This window comes from Anolis carolinensis, chromosome 1, assembly GCF_035594765.1.
Source record: "Anolis carolinensis isolate JA03-04 chromosome 1, rAnoCar3.1.pri, whole genome shotgun sequence".
In the NCBI taxonomy this organism is placed as follows: domain Eukaryota; kingdom Metazoa; phylum Chordata; class Lepidosauria; order Squamata; family Dactyloidae; genus Anolis; species Anolis carolinensis.
This window is the reverse complement of record NC_085841.1, coordinates 330,494,808-330,517,464: the sequence shown is the minus strand read 5'-3', so window position 1 is coordinate 330,517,464 and position 22,657 is coordinate 330,494,808. Positions and strand designations below refer to the sequence as shown.

Below are 22,657 nucleotides of genomic sequence, written 5' to 3'. Positions count from 1 at the left end.
GCATAGGGAAGGGTTAACACCCCTGAGGTGTTTATTTTGCTATCTGTGCACCTATTCAGAATACTTCCTCTCACTTTCTGTCCCTGTGATAACTGGAATTTGAAAAAAATGGCTTGTGGTGGAAACAAGAATTGAGGATAAAGCTTCAGTTGAGACACTTTTTCCCCATTATAGCTCTTCCAGGAGTGCTTTTCCTGCAGGCAGAAGGTTAGTCTAGGTGGCCCATGCAGTCTCTTCCAACTCTATGATTCTATGAGTAAATTTCCTTTTCTGAGGTAGATTTCTCTCACTTCCTTGTCTCACACCCTTTCTTAACTCGGGCTCGGGCTGTGGTGCAGGCTGGAGAGCAGCTGCAATGAATCACTCTGACCAGGAGGTCATGAGTTCGAGGCCCGCTCGGAACCTATGTTTGTCTTGTCTTTGTTCTATGTTAAAAGGCATTGAATGTTTGCCTATATGTGTAATGTGATCCACCCTGAGTCCCCTTCAGGGTGAGAAGGGTGGAATATAAATGCTGTAAATAAATAATAAAATAAATAACTATGAGTCCTTTGTAAGTCGTATGTTTGTAACTCAGGGACTGCCTTTATCTGAGTTGGTTCTTTTTCACCCTGTTACTGTGTGCAAACATGCCAGTTGAATTTTGTAGGATGAAGATGACATCTTGATGGCTTTATCAAATCAGATTATTGCATGCTGAGAAATACTGTTGAAATTAGATCACAATGGGAAAGCTGCTGGGAGTAGTTAAGAGCTATAGCCTTAGTGAGAGTTGCAGACATTTGTAATGTTTCTTCCATTTGTCCCAGCTATATAGATATGATCCCATGTCTTCAAAGGTGGCAAAAGTTAAACTTTCCCATGGTTCTGTTTCTCTGCTACGTGATGATTCAGAATGAATGTAGAGCCAAAATTGGTTTTCTCCCTGCCTCCCCCTTCCTGGAAGCAAGAAAATCTTATTCTGGTGAGGTTTCAGGACTGATACAGGCAAATCTGAACTGTACATGCAGGAAACAGGCCTGGCTCCAAACCACCAACCAGATAGCTATGGTCTTGTTCCAGAACTTCAGTCCAGCACAGGAAGTAAGATTGCAGGAGAAGGAGAACTTAACACAGACAGAAAAGCAGATCTGACATTTCAAGAGCCCCCTTACAGCTTTCTCCCAGAAGTTGATAGGAGAGAAAGTTCTCTCTGTTCTTGTGCCCCCTCCCAACTCCGCCTCCCTAATGTTTTATCTCTGGAATGGTAGCACAAGGCAAAGAGAAAATTAGTAGTTAATTGCCAGATGATACATAAGGATGGTAGACTTCCAGAGAATTGAACAGCTTTCTGTGTTGCTGGGCAATCACAGCCTGGAGAAAAGGATTGTGCAAGGAGATACTAGAAATCTCCTTATGCAATATCTGAAGAAGTCCTCACACTTGCATAATTTCCAGTTACACTGATGTAAGGTCCCCAAGAGAATTTCATCCTGAGGATCCCATCCAGCTGGAAGCTTTGTGCTTAAAAATTAGAGAAGGATTCAAGGAGAAAGTGTACTTTTTCCACACTGTATAGAGAAAGGGGGGGGGGGGAGAAGTAATTGTGAACTGAGCTGTAATGGTGAAGTTGTATTAGGAAAGATTAATGTCTGATTCATTTAGGAAGTATAGTACTCTGATCTTCTGTTGATGACAAAGCTGTCTGCAAAAGTAATAGCCTATTCAATGATACCGCTTTCTCTCCACCAGTCATTAAATTGGTGGCTAAGCTTTCTAGTACCCATCTAAAGTTCTTGGTTGAGGTAATCTAAAACATGGATTATATGTTATTAGTATGACACTGCTACTATATGATGGAGAGACCCTTCACAAGTCTTTTCAAAGTAGCAATAAGGTGCTGTTAAAATTCATGACATGCAGGACTGGCAATTATAAAGGAACTGTTGATGTGTTTGTGTTCTACCTAGTTCTACCAATCTCAAGTGATAGCATTAATTCCAATTGGCTTGTATTTATCTGTTGAAATTAACACATTGTCCACATTCTTGAATTACAGTAGAGTCTCGCTTATCCAACCTTCGCTTATCCAGTGTTCTGTATTATCCAACACAGTCTGCCTTTTAGTAGTCAATGTTTTTGTAGTCAATGTTTTGGTGCTAAATTCGTAAATACATTTATTACAGCATAACTGCTTATTCTGTCCATTTGTTGTAAAACATGCTATTTTGGTGCTTAATTTGTAAAATCATAGTGTAATTTGATATTTAATAGGGTTTTCCTTAATCCCTATTATCCAACATTTTCACTTATCCAATGTTCTGCCGGCCCTTTTATGTTGGATGAGTGAGACTCTACTGTATATGATGTCACATTTCTATCTTTATAAAGGGTTCACAACTGAAAATATTGGGCGGGGGGGGGGGGGGGAAGCGTACCAAGTGTCATGTAGAGGACATCCCTTATAATGAAAGAAACCTGGGAACTCTGCCTTTCACCTGAAGCTGCTATAGACTCAAGGCAAAGTGAAATATATAAGAGATACAATAGGTACAACACATAATGGGCATAGATGTGACCTTGTGATTATTGGCAAGCATACAGATGTGGTCTTCTAGTTTTATTTACAAGGTTCATCATAGAGACTTTTATGTTTATTTCATAACAAACTCCAGGGAAATCTGTCTAAGCTGGCCTCCAGTTTAGCTCAAAACCCATTAATCAAGAGCTTTTCTATACAGTTTTATCTAGGATCACCAGTGAAAATTGGATGGGTCTTCTACATGATGGTTGGATAGAAGAGGAAATTACCACGAATGTTGTTTATTATCTGGTTGTGTTACAAATAGCATCACTTAAAAGTTTCACGAGGCCTCTCTCTTTTTCAGTCTGACAGTCTTAATTTTTTCTCAATGCCCATGCTTAAATAACAGAAAAACTCCTCCCTCAGTGGAAACATTCCTTTTCTTGGGAAATTTAGATGTCTTGGGGTGCATTTACACTACACAATTATATCATTGTGGTTCCACTTTAACTGTCATGACAATATCCCAAGGGATCCCTGAATTGGACATTTTAAGGAGGGTCATTGAGAATTCTCAGCCAAAGAGGTCTTGTCTCTTTCCAAACTATGAAATCCAGGATGCCTAAGGATTGAACCATGGCAATAAAAATGGAATGATAGTGCTATGATTGTGTACTGTGAATGGGCCCCAAGTATCAGACTGCTTCTAGATTGGTAAAAAGTATCTGGTTTTCGTTTTGTCCAAATGGTTTTATTGTAACCTTGTATGACTTTTTCCTTAACACAACATATTTCTTCGAAATGCCTGGCATTAGTTCACACTCCCCAGGTTGCTTTCAATTAACTCTGTACTTTTCATGATGAAATGTATTGATTACCCGACTTCTATGTTCCTACTGTCTTGAAACTATTGAAAATGGTTGTCAAACAAACACAGCTCTTGTTTCCCGGAGACAAGTCCAACAAAAATCAAGTGCTGGAAGTCAAGGTGAATGCTCACTCTAAAACAAAATGACCCAAAATGCTTAACTAGTTTATTGTTTGATAAGTAGTTTATCATGTTGACTACAAACTCCTGAATATTTTTTTAAAGGCTCAATGGAAATCAGTGAAAATCAGCTTTTGAAATTTTACAAAGGACTGGATGTGACAAGATTACAGGGAGAGGAAAGAACAGAAGAAGGAAAATGAGGAAGGGAAACCCAGCATATTTCACCAGGACCACAGTAGCGGGGACCAATCCCCCCAAATGCAATCCAGCTTCACATTTGCTGGAACAAATGCATGAAATATGAAAGGGAAGCTTAAAGCAAGTACAGTAGAGTCTCACTAATCCAAGCTAAACGGGCCGGCAGAAGCTTGGATAAGCGAATATCTTGGATTATAAGGACTGATCAAGGAAAAGCCTATTAAACATAAAATTAGGTTATGATTTTACAAATTAAGCACCAAAACATCATGTTATACAACAAATTTGACAGAAAAAGCAGTTCAATACGCAGTAATGTTATGTTGTAATTACTGTATTTACGAATTTAGCACCAAAATATCACGATATATTGGAAACATTGACTACAAAAATGGCTTGGATTATCCAGAGGCTTGGACAAGCGAGGCTTGGATTAGTGAGACTCTACTGTAACTCAAATGCTTCAGCATACACACAGTTCATTCATCCTCCCTGGTGCCACCGGAACCAGTACATGAGTCTCATTTGTGATTCTGGTCTCATTGTTTTCTTTTTAGATGAACTGACGTACTGCCCCAAAGGTGTGACTTCCAATCTGTTCCGCTTCAATGTGTCCTCGGCAGAAAAGAACAGCACCAACCTCTTCCGAGCTGAATTTCGGGTTTTACGAATACCAAATCCCAATGCCAAACGCACAGAGCAGCGTATTGAACTTTTTCAGGTGAGCAGGCCTCCTTTCTTGGAATACTTTCACGTCAACCAGTTATTGCACTACGATTCCACGGCATCATGGCTGAATTGTAGGGAATCCTGGCAATTGTAGTTTGGTGAGGCACTAGATTTTCCTGGCTGAGAGTTCAAAATATCTTCTCCTAAACTGCAAGTCCCAAGATTCTATAGGATACAGCCATTGTTATTAAAATGGAATCCTATTATTATCATTGTGTAATATGAAAGGGCTGCAGTTGTGTCGGGTTAGGGGAGTTTGCTTTGGATTCAAGTTCTCTCATGCCATTTGCTAAGTGTGGTTCTTACCTCTTCCATTCGTCCCATAACATAAATGCTAAACTTTCATTCCTGATATTTAATTACTAAACTTATATTTGTTTTCTCAGCATAGATTCTGGTGTAAGTTGGATCGCCAGATGAGTTAAGCAGTTTGCTGTAGTATTAAAAAGCTGCCTAAATAAACTTTTTCCATCCCACTTGCTGTCAGCATTTTAAATAAAGGTTATGCTGTGTGTGGCGTGCCTTTCCAGAGCTAGTCCAAGACATTTTGGCTCCTTTGGTGTTTTTCAAATTCACCCCAGGCAATGCATTCTTGTTCTTTAGAGAGCTCAATACCTGCTACTTCTGGCAACCACATCACTCTTTTTAATATTAGGGTTGTCTCTGGTGCCTTTAATAACCATTCTACGAATTATAATAAGCAGTTCTTCAGAGTTCTTCTCATGTATTACCTCAGTGATCTTTACCACCCATGTGTGAGATAAATTGGTATTTGGTTCTTCTGGTCACAGACTGGAAGAAGGGGGAAGCGTGAAAAAAGGATTTGGGAGCAGAAAATAACAACAAAGCAGGGCCTTAATGTAGAACCCAAATACAAGTTTAATATTGGACTAAGATTCTGGAGAACAGAGTAGAAATTCCATGTTAATTACCATGGTTGCTTCCTGTGGAATCCTGGGATTTCAGATTTGCTGCGATGCTAGAGCTCTTTGACTGAGAATAAATACTTTTCCTAAACTGCAAACTCCATTATTCCATTGCATGGAACTATGTCAATTAAAGTGGAATTGCGGCATTATAATTGTTTAGTATAAAAGGAATTCAGAACCATTAGAAGCAAAACTGGAGCAGGGACATTCTCTGACTGTGCTGGGAGAGGATGGGAGGAGCGCCTCAATCCTCAGAAACCAGAACCTTTCCCTTTCTCCAACATATCCCTGAATTTAGAGGGCCTATGTAATTCCTATCTGGATTGTAGTCAGTGGTAAGCTGATTTTTACTCATGCTCCCTTCCAATTTGGAAGCCTGGCAAAGATGTGGATAAGGTGGTTGGTCTGATTCACATGTCCTTCCTGCACGCCCCCTCCCTTAGAATTGGCCTGACCAATTGGCCTGCAATTCTGTACTCCTTATCTGGAAGGATGCCCTGTTGAATTCAGAGGGATTTATGTCAGAGTCAAGTATAAGATCATGCCCCTACCTGTTTAGGCTTCACTAATGCTCCTTTTAAAAATAATCTAGATCAACCCATTTCATTTCTTTTTAATATTGAAGTCACATTAGGTTTGCCTTTCCTGTCTTATGCCCTCCATACATTCTGGACTACAGCTCCAAATGATGAATGGTCAGTGGACAGTAATGCGGAGAGAGTTGTAAGTCAAATAATATGGAGAGCAGTAGGTTAGAGAGGACTCTATTAAGATTATAAACCATCTTAAAGGGTTATAAAGAGCTAGGTGAGGGGGGAAATGCTAAACGTTGGTGTTATATCAAGTATAGAAGTAGCTCCTGAACACCAGTGCATTGCCTCAGAAATTGATGGGTGTGTATGTACCCAATGTGATGTGTTATGTTCTGAACCACAACTTTCCTTAATGGCCATGATGTTTGGGCTTGAAGGGAGTTCAGATCCAAAAAAGTCTAGAGGACACCAAGCTGGAGAAAACTAGTTTGCCACATTTGTTGAGGCAAATTCCTGTTGAGTTCATAACCATAAATGATGTAAGTGCTCTTAGAAGACTCGTATTTGATCTGAAACTTCCTGTTCAGACAGGACTTTAGTGAAGGAAACTAAGCTGGACTGATAAGAAACACCATAATGCTTAAGCGCAATATAATCTGACATGGTGCCACAAGAATGTGAATGTATATTATTGTTCTTTTAAACTGTTTATTTTATAATGTTTTATACTTTTTATTGTTGTATTTGAATTGTCGTTTACATTATTTTAATATGTTGTAAGCCGCTTTGGGTCTCATGAGAGACAAAAGCGGCATATAAATAAAGATTTATTATTATTACTATTATTATTATTATTTAGCTCCCGGTTCCCCTTTCCTGCATAAATGTAGCTTTTACAATTATTAGATGATAAAGCTGCTTTTTATATCCTGATGAAGACATCGTTCATTGCCACCATGTTATTCCTACCACTATACCATTGTCAAAAAGGACTTAACAGTGATGTAAGTGAGAGTTCAACCAGTATAGATAACCAGAATGGTTCCAGTCTTTATGTTATGCCTCTTTCTGAAAATGGTTTCATGAAAATAGAAATTCTTGACCACCGTAACATAAGCATTGAATAAGTAATAGTAGAGTGAAAACCATTTCAAAATCTTGCCCAGTTGGACTTCCTGTTCATAGGCCAGCTGCTGATGCAGAGCTGCAAAGGGTTAAGCAATTCCGTGCCCTAGCAAGCATAACTTTTGAAATATTTGTGGTGGCATGCTGGAAGCTGGTGGCACACAACCAGCTGGCCACGGTCAGGAGAACCAGCGTGCAAGGAATTTTCAAGCAGGTACAATGTGCCCAGCTGTTGCACAGATCAGCCTCTAGCCTGTAGCCACATTCCTGGTCACATTTCATCACAATTGTGTCATGCTCTATCTGTGTATCTCTCTGTCTGTCTTTCCTTAAATATTCACTTCTTACTCTTGAAACTGTGAGTTAAAATGGTCCACTTACAAGGATTTTAAACAAGTTATTTTAATATATTTGTGCATAGTGACTAGCAAGACCCTTCGGGTGGTATTACTGCAAGTGAATAGGAGTAGGCAAAGGACACAGTGCAGGCCATATTTGAGCTCCTTCCAAGCCACTTCTAGTTTTGAAAAAGCTTGCCTATGTGTAAAACAGACTCCGAAAGCTCAAAATGAACATTTACTGGTAGTCAATTATTATTGAGATAACTTCCTCTCTCTCAGGATATGCATTTTTCACTCCTGAAAATGAAAGTATCACAGGTTTGAACCAATATTTCTTTCACACTTTCTGGGAGCTTTGGGATATAACTGACTAATCCGAGACCCCCAAAAGAAGGAGGCCAAGGAGTGAAAATAGCAAGTGTGAGGCACATGCAGCCCCAAAGACCCCAAACATTGGTGTAATGCCCCCATCACATAGTAGTTGCTTACTCTAATGAGACATCCACACGACAAGCTCAGAATGGAAGAGCTTCCTCTGTGGAGGCTCTCCATGTGATTGAAAAGTATGAATGGCCAGGGTTATAACTTGTGTGGAGAGTCTCTAATGATTCAGGAAATCATGTGGTCAATATAATCACTTTTTTACAGATGTATATGGCAGAGAGCACAACCGAGGTGGTATTATCTTTCCTGTTGTCCTCCTTGAGTGCATCACCTATAACCGTGGTTTTCAACCTGTGGGTCCCCAGGTGTTTTGGCCTACAACTCCCAGAAATCCCAGCCAGTTTACCAGCTGTTAGGATTTCTGGCAGTTGAAGGCCAAAACATCTGGGGACCCACAGGTTGAGAACCACTGCCCTAAGTACAACAGTACATGAAGAGTACTAAAAACTGCCCAAATTTGTTTATACAGTACCTGAAATTGGCCTAGCCTAGGATAGGGATGGGTGAGTCTGCCATGTTTGGTGTCATTCATATTCCCATTTTTTCAGTTTTCATTCTGTTTCTGTTTTTTATCAGATTACAAAATATTTGTTGGAAAATGTTATACAAAATTGGAATAAATATTGCCTCACATTTTCCTGAGTGCTCATGTGCATTTTCATGTGTTTTATAAATATACACACATCTGCATGCTTTTTCAAAACCAAACAGTTTCAATCAAATTTCCCCATGAAATAGTTTTTGTGCACATTTTTCAAAATATATGTTTTTTTTCCTGCTGTTGTTGAACTGTGTACATTTTGCAATACTTTTTATGCAAACTTCATAGTGAGCTTCAGTAAAATATGAATTCTGAGATCTAGTTGGGTTCTGGTTTGCATTAATTCAATAAATGCAAAATGAACACTTTTCTGTTTGCCACTAGTCTGGCAGAACGGGGTTGCCCACCTCTCTGAACTAACCTGTGACTTGGACATCTTTTCCTCATACAGATCCTGAAGCCTGATGAGTACATTGCAAAACAGCGCTACCTCAGCGGCCGGAACGTGGTGACGAGGGGCTCCCCGGAGTGGCTCTCCTTCGATGTCACAGAGACTGTGCGTGAATGGCTGTTGCACAGAGGTGGGTGTCGCCGGAAGCAGCCTGAATGGTGCTTTGTGTCCAGATCTTGCGTTAGCTAAATAACTGATAATAATAAATAACAATAAACAATAATAATATGGTAGTCCCACCGGGGCAGGCATGTCACATGCATACTAACATTTGAAGCTGAATGTATAAAGCTGTACAAACTTTAATGAAAGTAAACATGTCACTCAAAGAAAGCAAATATAAATCACACTTTGAAAGATGAAACTGACTCGAATGAAAAGAGCTCTGCTAGAAATGGTACTTCTGAAATGGTGCTTTGAATGTGATTTTGCTGCTTCTTGTCAGGGGGTTGGACTGGATGGCCCATGAGGTCTCTTCCAACTCTATGATGTTTGGTCGAACAATATTTATTTATTTCCATCTATTTATGTATTTATTCAATTTATATTCTGCCTTTCTCCCAGGATGCCAAGGAAGCTTCCAACAAGTAAAAATTCTTATTTTATATACATATATATATATATATATATATACACTATATACGTTCTGGATTATCCAACACATTTTTGTAGTCAATGTTTTCAATATATCATGATATTTTGGTGCTAAATTCATAAATACAGTAATTACTACATAGCATTACTGCATATTGAGCTACTTTTTCTGCCATATTTGTTGTCTAACATGATGTTTTGGTGCTTCATTTGTAAAATCATAACCTAATTTGATATTTAATAGGCTTTTCCTTAATGCCTCCTTATTATCCAACATATTCGCTTATCCAACATTCTGCCGGCCCGTTTATGTTGGATAAGTGAGACTCTACTGTATACACACACACACACACACACATACACATACACACACACACATATATATATAGAGAGAGGTAAAGGTTTCCCCTAACTTTAAGTCCAGTCATGTCTGACTCTGGGGGTTGGTGCTCATCTCCATTTCTAGGCCGAAGAGCCGGCATTGTCAGTAGACACCTCCAAGGTCATGTGGCTGGCATGACTGCATGGAGCGCCGTTACCTTCCCACCGGAGCGGTACCTATTGACCTACTCACATTGGCATGTTTTCGAACTGCTAGGTTGGCAGGAGCTGGGGCTAACAGCGGGCGCTCATTCCGCTCCCGGGATTTGAACCGTTCAGCAGCTCAGCGCTTTAACACACTGTGCCACCAGGGGCATGTTAGTTGCCACTTAATGCCTGTGTTGACAACTTGTGGTTCTTCATAGGTTGTACTACAACTTCTATCAGCCCTAAGTATTATCATGAATATTATGGGGCTGATGGGAATTATAGTCCAGCAGCATTTGGAGGGAATACATTGCTCTCCTATTATATTATGAGTACGCTATGGCTGCATCATATATAAAACAGATGCCTATATATCCTTTGTACCTACCATTGATTTCTTCTTGTTATGTGTGGAGGCAGACATTTCTAAATAGTCTGTGAAGATGCTGAAAAACTGCCTGCATCTCTATATGACTGTAAATCTGTCATATAAGGAAAAAGTGCAAACACCAAGCAGATGTCCTCTTACACACTACAGAAGGACAAAAGAGAGAACCTTTAAGGAACTTACAAGTATTGTACCTGCTGAGGTTGGTCCACTCAACTTTGGGGGCTGCTCTCACATTTCTGTAGTAATCTCATTGACTAAAACTCAGTTGCTGATGCACTTTCCCTACCAAGTCCCAAGTCAATTCAAGGCAAAGGTAGGAAACATTACTACTTTGGAGCCCTGGCCCCATTTCACAATTGCTGGGGTTCATAGCTGGATAATCCTTACAGCTAAGACGAGTTGAGCATCCTTTATCTGAAATTTTGGAATCTGAAAATCATTGTCCGGAATCATCATCCACATGATTGACTGAGATAGTAACACCTTTATTTTCTGATGGTTCAGTGTACACAAATTGTGTTAAAACCACAAAATTATTTAAAAATATTGTATAAAATTACCTTTGGGCTGTTTATAAGGTGCATATGAAACAAATAAAATTCATGTTTTGACTTGGGGCCCATCTCCAAGATATCTTCCTATGTACACATATGCATAACATCTGGGGGAGGGGGGGGGGAATCCAAAACATTTCTGGTCCCAGGCTTTTCAAATAAGAGATACTCATCCTATAGGTAGTTTTTGGGTGGTAGTCAAAGTTGGAATTCTAGAAAGGACTTCTAGACTCATTTCACACTCCCTTTTTCTAAAGCCAAGGCATGGGCTGAAGTCCAGTCTCTCAACTGTAGGGAAAAGCTACTAGTTTCATGCTAAAGCTTGGTAAAAAAAAATGGACTATAACTCCTAGATTTCCCAGGCAAGATGATCATAGGCTGTTCTGTCTGGGAGAATCGCGGGAGCTGTAGTGCAAGAAAGCAAATATGTCAAGCTCTACTAATACCATGCATTTGAAAAGGACATCACACATAGCCAGCTTTTGATGTAGCTGATTGTTAGAGATATAAACAACAGGCTTACCCAGAGTTTCATGGCTTGTGTAGCATAATAGCAGCTGCTGTAGATCTTGGTAGTGGCCAGAGAATAACAGAAGAAAATGCTCATGGTTGTAAAGTTCAAGCTGTGCAATTCAGCAGCTGCCACCAGCTGGAAAGATTAAACAGGTGCTGAAATTCTATGGCCATTCCTAGCTTGAGCCTGAGGGACTTCAGATCTTTCTTCTGGCCTGCAGCTAGTCATGTGCACAATATGTGTTGGTTTTTATCCTCCTGTTATAAAAAACATAGGAACCTGCCATATACCAATGGGAACATTTCTCCATCTAATGCAAGTATAATCAACCCTGATTGGCACCAAGGGCCCTTCAATTAGGAGACTCCCCAATATTCCCAGATGATCCTCCGTCCAAGTAATAACCAGGCCTGATGCTGTTTAGCTTTTGAAAATCCAGATTAGACATGTTAAAAACAAGACCTTGAAGTACTATGTACTATGACTGTGACATGGAAATTCAGTGTCCAAACTGTGTTTGAGAGACTTTTAGCAATTTCCCATATTGACCAGTTCCAAGATTTCTGGTTGATGACACAGGATTGGATTAGGGAAATGTCCTGGTTAATTTATGTACAGGCAAAGACAACAGAAAAATTTTGTGTAAAAGCTGTAAAGTCCAATTCTATACATATTTCATGATAAATTCTATGGAGTTCACTAGTATTACTTATGTGACCATGGAACTGGTTTTTGGAGCTGAAGAGTCTTAGGTTTTTGGAGTTGAAGGATGCTTTCCATGTCTCTAGAGCTTCCTATTAAAAGAATTCAAAAAATGTTCCATAAATGAATTATCTACATAATCAAGAATATATACACTACAAAATCTGTATAGAACTTACAACTATATTATAAGTGTCTTCAATTTATTATTGAAGACACTTAGCTGTAATGACAGGAAGGCTTTTATTGAGTCACACAAATGTTTACCATCTGTCTTGTTGAGTTACCTGAAATAACTGTTAGACAAATGTTTTAAAATATTTTTATTTATTTCGTATTGTAAATTTGTTTTTATAGGTTATTGTTTTACATATGTATATTGTTTTGTATTGTCTTTTATATAATGTTGTAAGCCGCTTTGGGTCCATTTAGAGAGAAAAGTGGGATGGAAATAAAGATTTATTATTATTATTATTATTATTATTAAACATTAAGACTGATCTATACATTTCAGAAAATGTGGCATTTGTGCCAAATGCTAATTAGCGCTGCTATCCACCTAACTCTTCTTTTAATTTTTCCTTCAGCTAGCAAACCCCATTCTGTTGTCATTACACTACATCAGAGCTTTCCAAACATTTCATGTTGGTGACACACCTTTTTAGATATGTACTCGTATCATTTTGCGACACAGTAATTCGTTTATCCTAGCAAACCAGAAGTGAAACCAAACACCTATAAGAGATGTAGACATGTACATAAATTATAACGAGATATGTAGGGATGCAACATATCCCGTGAAAGCTTTCATTTATATTTTAAATATATGTGGTTTATTGCTTTTTTCACATGGACTCAGAAGTATCTCATTACATTCATGCGACACACCTTCACACTGCAGCCAACACACTAACATGTCACGACACACTGTTTGAAAAGCTCTGTACTACATGTTTTCCTGCTTCTTGGCACTAGCAGCCAATGAAAGGGAATTCGAAGTTATGAAATGCATACCTTAATGATCACAGAACCTGAGGCAATTTCAATTAGGCAATATGGAGCAGGAATGTGGGGCTTCCCTTTTTCTTCCATCTCCATTTTCAGTTTTCTTTCACAAATATAGCACAAGCTCATTAGTAAGGACTACAAACAGTCAAACAAAGTTTATTGTTGATGGACAAGGGGGGAATGTTGATGAAGGTCTGTTTGGATAGAAATATTAGTCACTTCATTAGTTCACATGGATCCACTCTCTCTTTCCCAACAGAATCAAATCTGGGCCTGGAGATCAGCATTCATTGCCCATGCAACACCTTCCAGTCCAATGGTGTCATTCTAGAGAACTTGAATGAAGTGCTGGAGATCAGATTCAAAGGTGACAAAGGAGAGATTGCATGCAGTAGGGTCATTGGAATTTGTCTACCATCTATGCCAAAATAGCATTGCAGCAAATAATTTTATGCAATTTATTCATGAACACATTCATCTCTGTTTGCATGTGGGGACATATTCTAGTATTTTTTGGAACAGAGAAGCAATGGATTTGACTGCTTTCGTAGTCAACTGCTTTATGTAGAGCAGGGCATATTGAGAACTCAGATGTAGTTATCTTTCACCCCATCTGCACTGCCAAATAATGCAGTTTGAATTACATTATATGGTCAGTGTAGACTCCTATGATGCAGATTTAGCTGCATTGAACTGGTTTATATGAGTCTACACTACTGTACAAACCATTTCAATGCAGTCAATCTGCATTCTAAAACAGCATTATGTGACAGTGTAGATGAGGCCTAAGACACAATTTGCAGTACTAGCACCTAACTAAACTTCCTAGGGATCTTAGGAGAAAATAGTTGGTGTGTAGACAGGTTTAACTACTCATGCCAATGTTATAAATATTACTTGTTACATTTTTGAAAATTAAGAAGTTGTAATGATTTCCATTAAACATATTACTGACAACATTATAGTCACAATGAGTGTATTTCAGAAATGCTAATGTTGGGAGGTAAGTGGGTCATGTTTCATTTTTTTTAAAATAAATAAATAAAAATCTGTCAACTGTATTATTGTTACTCAGAGTAGAAAGTAATGCCTTATTCTTGGAAAAATAGTGACTAACAATAATGTTGTTTTTTGATGTCATTTCTGTGTATTACACAAAGGAGTGTGAATATGTTGAAATTTCTGAACTTAATACAAATCAAGTCTCCTCTGGAAAATGTAGAGTTGATGTTTTGCTGGTTTTACTCTGGTTTCCAGCTTGTGTGATATGGCCAAAGAAAAATTGGGCAATGTACCCAAGGTGGCACGGCCAGCTAACGACTTGGCTGGGACAACATTTGCAGCTGCCTGGCTCTTCGCACTGAGCTGTGGCCATTAGTACCCACAAGCTCTGTATCTTAGATACTCCTTCTGCTGAACCATTCCAGAAACCTGACATCATCTTTAGCCATTCATCCTTTTCATCCTATTTCTGGGACTGAAACTTCTAACGGTGCCAGATTAATAGTCCCACAGTAGTTTACAAATGATAAAACAAGTGACCCACAAAGTGTCATTTCAGGGCAAGAGCAATCGAGTCTATGCTAGCAAGACTGCTAGAGAGGAGCCTGACAATGGCTAAGCTTTTGGAAGCCTTTGCAAAGCATTTTTTATGAATTTCAGCTCATTTTCTCCTGAAGCTGAAATTTCAAGACTGCCCTTTCCCTTCTTCCTTAGGCATCGACAGTGAGGAAAGCCATGGGCGAGGGGACCTGGGGAGTCTGAAGAAGCAGAAGAGCCTTCACAACCCGCACTTGATCTTGATGATGCTGCCCCCACATAGGCTTGGAAGCCCAGCCTCAAGAAGCCAGAGGAAGAAACGGGCCCTGGACACCAATTACTGCTTTCGGTAAACTAAGATCTCCATTCATTTGCTTACCTCACATTATATCAGGTCTAGGTATCTGTTTGGATGGCAACAGCTAATGGCAAGGCAGCAGGGGGTGCGTAGCCAAGGGATAGGAGGGGACTTGTGTTGCTTCCCTGCTATAGGATTATTTTACTTCTAAAAAACTTGTTTGACACCCTACGAAGTGAGTTAAGGAAATACCTTTCTAAAATCAGGAAGCCAACCAGAGGTTGGCTTGGGAATAGGCAATATAATCTATTACAGCAGTGGTTCTCAATCTGGGGTCCGCAGATGTTTTTGGCCTTCAACTCTTAGAAATCCTAACAGCTGGTAAACTGGCTGGGATTTCTGGGAGTTGTAAGCCAAAAACATCTGGGGACCCCAGGTTGAGAACCACTGTACTACAGGGATGGGGAGCTGTTGGGGTTATGGGGCTGCCCTGCCTCCATGTGGACTGGGGAGTGCTGCATCCCACCACAACCTCCATCATTCATATCTGTTTGTCTCCACATGTTCCAAAATACTCTAGAGCAGAGCTTTTTAAATATTTCATGTTGGTTACACACCATTTTTATGCATCATTTCATGACACAGTAATTCAGTAATTCAGTTTCACTAGCAAATGAGAGGTTAAACCAACCTCTTATAAGAGATACGGACATAAATTGTAATAAAAATGTATGGGGATATAACATATCTCATGAAAATCTTTCATTTCTATATTTTTAAAATATGATTTATTGCATATTTCATATACTCAGAGGTTTCCATTATGTTTGTGTGACACACTGACACACTGCAGCCAACACACTGACGTGTTGTGACACAGTTTGGAAATCTGCGCTCTAAAGGGTTTGAAGGGGCAAAAATATGATGTTCTTGGCTTTCCCTCAGCCATTTCAGATCCAAGAAAGACTTTTTTCCCACTAGGAAGTGATCTGAAAGTCAACGTTGAGCTCCTGCTGTATAAAAGGCTTCTCCTATCCCTAAAACAGTCCAGATGAGTGAAAATGTGCTGAAATCTTTCTTAATACCCGCATGATCATTTGGAGCTTATTTTTTAAATAAAAGATTGGGTTCTAAGGGATCACGTTTGGGCCGTATTAGGCTGGAAGCCTCATTTTCCCTACCTCAGGTCTACAGTGTAGGCAAATGACTTATCTTTAGGTTAAATGCCTTGTTAAATGCCTTTGATCGAAGTGTTCCACACATCATCTCCTATGTGGAGAAACATGGACAGGAAATCGCCCAGAGTGTCTCATGAAGACCAGCAGCCAGTTTAATCTTCTGTCTGTTCCATGGGCTGAGATCAAGAAGAGATTTTGACTGGAGAGAGGCTGGCTGCATAATGTGTATAATGCTTTTTTCAGTTTACTGTTTCCTGCCAAAGTTCCTTTTTTGTTTTAGGAGGAACTGCCTAATCTGTTTAAGCTAGTCTCCTTTCTTTTTGTCACACTTCTATTGACAAGACTTGCCACAGAACTTGAAAAATTGGGGTGAATTATAGAGACACGTTGAAATCATTTGTAACTAAGAACGGGCAGGAAGGTGCTCTAAAACCTTGGAGGCATCACCTTATTTAGGGGTAGCGTCAGCATGTCGCTATAGCCCTTGACTTCTTAAATTGTGGGTCCTGATCCCAAATGGGGTCCTCTTAGCTTAATGTTGGGGTCATGAAAAACTTTGCAACTGAAAAAGGTTTCTGAACGCCACCCATTTACGCAAATCTGTTAGCAACAATGTGTGGTGTTTACAGTGAACTCTGCAGAAAATGTTTCAATTGGATTCCACAAAAAGGAAAATCAGCCTGTTTAGCAAGCCTTGCAAATGTTAATTTATTATCAATAAATATCTGTTTTATGCCTATTTTATATATCTATATACTCGGGTTCACATAAAAATGTCTTGATTGGAAAAGGGATGCAAAAAAAAAAAACTCGGAAAGGTGGGAAAAGTTTAGGATTTAGGAATCTCTGCTATGACCTACTCATAAAAATAACTCTCCAGGCCCAGGTTTGCTATGTCTTACCTAGACATACTCAAACTGTGACCTTCCAACTCCAAGAAGCCCTAGCCAGTTTATTCACTGGTCAGGAATGCTGAGAATTGGAGGCCAAACTGCTTGAGGGCCGCAGTTTGAGGATGCCTGCTCTCCCCTTTATGCTCGGCTGCTTCTCAATCCTTGAATGCTTGCCAGTTGGTGCTGCCAATTCAGTTTCTCCTTCTGTGTGGGTTTTCTTTGCCAGGGGAGTGGGAGACTTCAGTATCTTCAGTGCCAGGTGAAAACTCCTTTCAGCAGGGAGAAAGATATTATCTCTCATTTCATCCCTGTGACCTGGTTTTACTCCAAACCCATTTGTTCCAGAAACCTGGAGGAGAACTGCTGTGTGCGCCGTCTCTACATTGACTTTCGGCAAGACCTGGGCTGGAAGTGGGTCCATGAGCCTAAGGGCTACTTTGCCAACTTCTGCTCTGGGCCTTGCCCGTACCTCCGCAGCGCCGACACAACTCACAGCACGGTAAGCTTTGAATATTAGTCAGCCAAGGAGCCGAGCATTTCGGAAATAGTCCCTTTATCAGCTTCCTTTTCTACCAGCCAGAGGCAGCTTCTCCTCAAATGTTCTCATTGTTCACCGGGCTTGCAATTATATCTAATCCTATATTAAAATATTTTTATTCTGCCCTTTTGTTATGGGATGTTAGGGTGGTAAAGAGATAAAACAATATAAACAATTTAGACAATTCAAAATTAAAACCAATAAATAATGTAAACAACATGAAAACATATTGAGCAATTCAGACAAGTTTAACCAAGTTCAAACAGCTAAAAAGGGTTTGCTTTCTGGGTGGGTGTCCCCCTGAACTCACAGGGATTTGGTTTTGAGTAAACAGTTTAGGATTGCATAGTCACTTGTTAGTTCTTTTCAAAATTATTTTTTGAAAACACACACACACACAAACATGTGATGGTACTCATTGGCCTATTTGTTCAGTCACTGAGCAAATATATTTGCCTGGCTGTATTTTGTCACCTGTTATGTACAGAAATAGGTTGCTGTTGCAGCTTGCTCCCTGACTTATATCTACACCAAATGAAGGCTCATAGATTCCAGCAGAGGCAGGGGAGCATTGGCTACTCAACTCCTATCAACCCCAGATAATTCTGGAAATTGTAAACCAATAGCCTCTTTCCCACAGCTTTCCCATCTCTTGATTTATAAGAATCAGAGTAATAGTTTTCTGAGAGAGGAGGATTTAGATTAATAAAATGGCATGGTGATCAGGATAGTTTCTTTAAAGACCATTGCTCCCATTCAGTACCACCCAATCCCTTCCAAAAAAAGTTTGGTTGCTTTAAATTTAAAAAGAATAAGGACAACCTATTCATAGATATTTTGAAAATTCATATACCTTATTTCAAGGTCAGGACCATGGTCTTCATCTTTATATAACTCCTTTAGAGTAATCAAAATGCTTCATGTACATTATTTCACAAATTCTTAGAATAGCCCCATAAGTTAGTCCTGTGATATTATTGCTATATTGTAGTTACAAGGCTGAGTCTGAAGGACAATACAGTAGAGTCTGACTTATCTAACATAAACGGGCCGGCAAAACGTTGGATAAGCGAATATCTTGGATAATAAGGGGAGATTAAGGAGAAGCCTATTAAACACCAAATTAGGTTATGATTTTACAAATTAAGCACCAAAACATCATGTTATACAACAAATTTGACAGAAAAAGTAGTTCAATGCGCAGTAATGCTAGGTAGTAATTATTGTATTTATGAATTTAGCACCAAAATATCACGATGTATTGAAAACATTGACTACAAAAATGAGTTGGATAATCCAGAACATTGGATAAGCGAATGTTGGATAAGTGAGACTCTACTGTAGTTTGCTAAAGGCTACACATCATTATAGTTCATTCTTTGCTAATATAACTTTCCAACCCAGCCGATGGGTTTCTGTATTTGTTGACATACCCCTCAGTGACACAGTGGGTTAGACTGCTAAGCTGCTGAACTTGCTGACCGAAATGTCGGCAGTTCAAATCCGGGGAGTGGGGTGAGCTCCCGGTGTTAGCCCCAGCTTCTGCCAACCTAGCAGTTCACAAACATGCAACTGTGAGTAGATCGATAGGTACCGCTCCGGTGGGAACAGCACTCCATGCAATCATGCTGGCCACATGACCTTGGAGGTATCTATGGACAAAACCGGCTATTGGTCTTAGAAATTGAGATAAACACCAATCCCCAGAGTCGGACACAACTGGACTTAATGTCAGGGGGAAATCTTTACCTTTTTATAGCTGGCTGAAGCAGATTTCCCTGCCTCATCCTCTCAAGGCATTTCCTTCATTCCTACCTCCAAATCCTATGCAGAAGGCTGGGGTAGATTGCAGTGAAAGAGGGAATCCCTAAAAATTAAGGAGCAGCAGCATCTTCTGTTAACAGAACTCTTATTGTCATGAAAGGCAGATCCACCATCCAATGGATAAATAATACTGTGTTGAAATGTTCCTGGTGGTGGGTTGTTTTTTTTTTGTTAGATGTGAACAATTTGATCTCTAGTCAACTGGTCTCAATTGTTCAACTCAGTAGGGTTGGCATTTGTTGAACATCTTTCCTTGTCTCATTCCAATCTGAATAAGTCATTGGGGGTTCTGTGCAACTTATTCTAATGAAGGTTATATCTTTCCTTGAAGAAGCTGGGGCTATCATTCTTTTTAGAGCCCTATAGTATGTTCCTTCAGCTGAATATGATGACGTGGAATCTTTCTAAATAGAGTTTTGCTGTGGTCCTGCCTGAAGCAGAAATCTTTTAAGCAATTGCTTCATGCGCTTCAAATTCTTCCTGCTCTTTTTAATTTCATATAGGAGTTGTGCTTCATTTTCTGAATGAGGAAGCCATGCACTCAGTATTTTTCCATTTGGTGTCCTCCATATGCTTTGGATTACGATTCCTATCTTCCCTGACTGAGTTGTAGATAGGGCTGATGGGAGTATGGCCTAAAACATCTGAATGACACTAGATGCAGAGAGCCGGATGTGGAGTGTAGATGAAAGTTGAAATACAGTGGGCCCTTCGTACCCATGAGTTCCAAATCCACGGATTCACCCAATATTGGCAAATGCGACGACACACACCACTATTCTGCTGAATAGGCATACTCTGTTGTAGCCCTCTCTCCATTTCACAGATCCTCAGGTACTCTGGTGGATTTCACAATTGTAATTTCTTGACTTAAAGGGAAGATTTATGAAGTTTGACGGTGAATTTTCCCTGTCACAACAAGGGAATCTTCTGTTGCAATATGCTTTGTTTGCTTTGAAGCAGGCATGGGCAAACTTTGGTCCTCCAGCTATTTGGGAGTTGAAGTCCCAAACACCTGGAGGGCCAAAGTTTGCTCATGCCTGCTTTAAACCGAGAGAACGGTTTATTAAAATATTATTTCTTTTCAGTAAAAGCAACTCCTCATTGAAAGAAGGCTTTTTTGCATGGTAGAATAGCCTATTGATATCCCAACTGGAACAGACCTATCAATCCATTGTTAACATGGTGGTAAATCCTATTAATCCAATGAGTTGACTTTAGTTGGAACCCACACTAACTAAATTTGGACCTATGCTTCCCTTTCCCCATTGCAGACTATCCGCTTTCATGAAATGCAGCAATTTCTGGGAGGAAATACAGCTCTAAAATCAGAATGATTGAGATCTAGCTCTGAGGAAGAGGCAGAAGGACCATTATTGGAACCTCCCTGGACTGTTGTCCTCTGGCATTGTCTCATTCTCTCTTTCTCAGAATGAATGCAGTGGAGCAAAGAAAGGCTTTGTAGAGGATTCAAATACTTGGGAGGAGAATGTAGATATTTGAGAGGAGTTGGATTAAATCCAGCATGATTAGGAGATGCTGGCCAAAGAAAAGATTTTTTTCAGCTGTTTTTCTTGAAGCTCAAATGGGGCCATGGAATGGTTACACCCAGTGTTATTGTGTGTGTGTGTGTGTGTGTGTTATTTTTAAAAAAAGAGCACAATATACAAGAGATTTACATGTAGCAATGCAAAACTGAGATTTGGCTGCTCTTGAGATTTACTCCTTTGGGCTGGACCCTTCTCAGCTGCTCCAAATTAATAACCACATTTTAAACAACTTGTTAAAATATCTTGGACTGCAGTAAAAGGATTGATGGGTGTATTAAGTTACATAGATTTAGGCAGAACCTGAAGAAATTACTTTATTTGATTACATTTCTCTGAATCCCACATGCAGGCTGAATGTTTCTGGAAGCTGTTGTCCAACAACCAGTTTTCCATGCTCCAGTTTTGGAGCCTCATAGGTGCCTCTTTTCTGCCAAACAGCCATCCATTTTGGCCATAATCACGTCCCTTACTTCTTTTTCTTTGTTGTTATTGGTTGGTGTTTTTCCAGGTGCTTGGCCTCTACAACACGCTGAACCCTGAAGCATCTGCTTCTCCTTGCTGTGTGCCTCAGGATCTGGAGCCCCTCACCATCCTGTACTATGTTGGAAGGGCCCCTAAAGTGGAGCAGCTCTCCAATATGGTGGTGAAATCCTGCAAATGCAGCTGAAAGGGACCCAGCACCACCTGCAGCTGGGAAATTGCAGTAACCCAACCTCTGCTGCCAAAAAGCATAACACAACAAAACAGACAAGAACTGCTTGAAGAAGGAGCAGTAAGATCCAGTCTTTTCACACTGTGATCCAGGAGAATCTACCTACTCTGGATTCTGACATCTGAAAAGCAGGATATCCCTATGCCTTCCTGGCTTTTTCTGGGAGATATTTTTGCAATTTGGAGGCTTTGGGAGGCAAAGATGCATAACTGGCTAGACATTTAGTGGACAAGGGCAACTAAATGAGGAGAATCCCACTTAAGGAGATAACCATTTGCAGAACTGTGGACAGATAAAGGGGGACTTGAAGGAACATATTTTCTTAGAAAGCTGACTGTAGTGGAAGTAATTGTTCTGCAACGAGAGAGGATGCTGGATTAATCTGGTCTAGACTGCTCAAAAAGGGACCGTTGAGAAAGGACCTGTTGCCACGATTACAACAAAGGTGAATTCTTCCACAGCTTCTCCCTCCGTCCTGGAGGACCTGCTTGATTCTTTCGGGTCTGAGGAGGCGCCTTTGCCTGATGGCCTCAGCCCAGTCTTAGGTGGTGATCTTCGGAGGAGCCTGTATTTGCTGTGCAGGTTGAGGCATCTGCACATTTGTTGCACAAGGACCTGGCCCAGGCCACACCTGTCCAAGGTTTTATTAAAAAAGCATTAATCTCATATATTATAAAAAAATAAATATTTTTTGGAAATTGGAATTTTTTGTTCAAAACCTTGTTTGAGTAAGGGAGAACTGGAAGTGTCTACCATGGATGAATTTAAGGCAATCTGTCATAAAAGGTGGCTATCATGAAAAACCTGCTCTTTAGGGGCTGTTCAGTCCTGATTGGTCCATATCCAGGTGAAAAGGGTATGAGGGATTAGTTCTCACACTTGGCATTGCTGGAAAATAATGTTATCAAAATCATAGCAACTCCATTTATTTCAGGTACATTGTAATATGCCAGAATGGTGGTAGATGGTCTTAAGAGTTTGTGCTACTGTCATGAAATGGTCTTAAGAGTTTGTGCTACTGTCAAAGTGAGGTGGTTGTCTCAGGCAGC

General features: G+C 39.9%; 1 protein-coding gene across 1 annotated transcript in view; it reads left to right on the top strand.

Moving 5' to 3' along the window:
- The window catches only part of tgfb3 (transforming growth factor beta 3), a 30,830-nt gene extending 8,518 nt beyond the window's left edge, over positions 1-22,312 (top strand). Inside the window, exons 2-7 of the mRNA XM_003214437.4 lie at positions 4,250-4,413; positions 8,786-8,915; positions 13,336-13,443; positions 14,793-14,964; positions 17,330-17,483; positions 21,405-22,312. Coding sequence (XP_003214485.1) covers positions 4,250-4,413; positions 8,786-8,915; positions 13,336-13,443; positions 14,793-14,964; positions 17,330-17,483; positions 21,405-21,563 — 887 coding nt within the window. The 3' untranslated portion in view covers positions 21,564-22,312. The remainder of the gene's footprint in view (positions 1-4,249; positions 4,414-8,785; positions 8,916-13,335; positions 13,444-14,792; positions 14,965-17,329; positions 17,484-21,404) is intronic.
- The last annotated feature ends 345 nt before the right edge of the window (positions 22,313-22,657 follow it).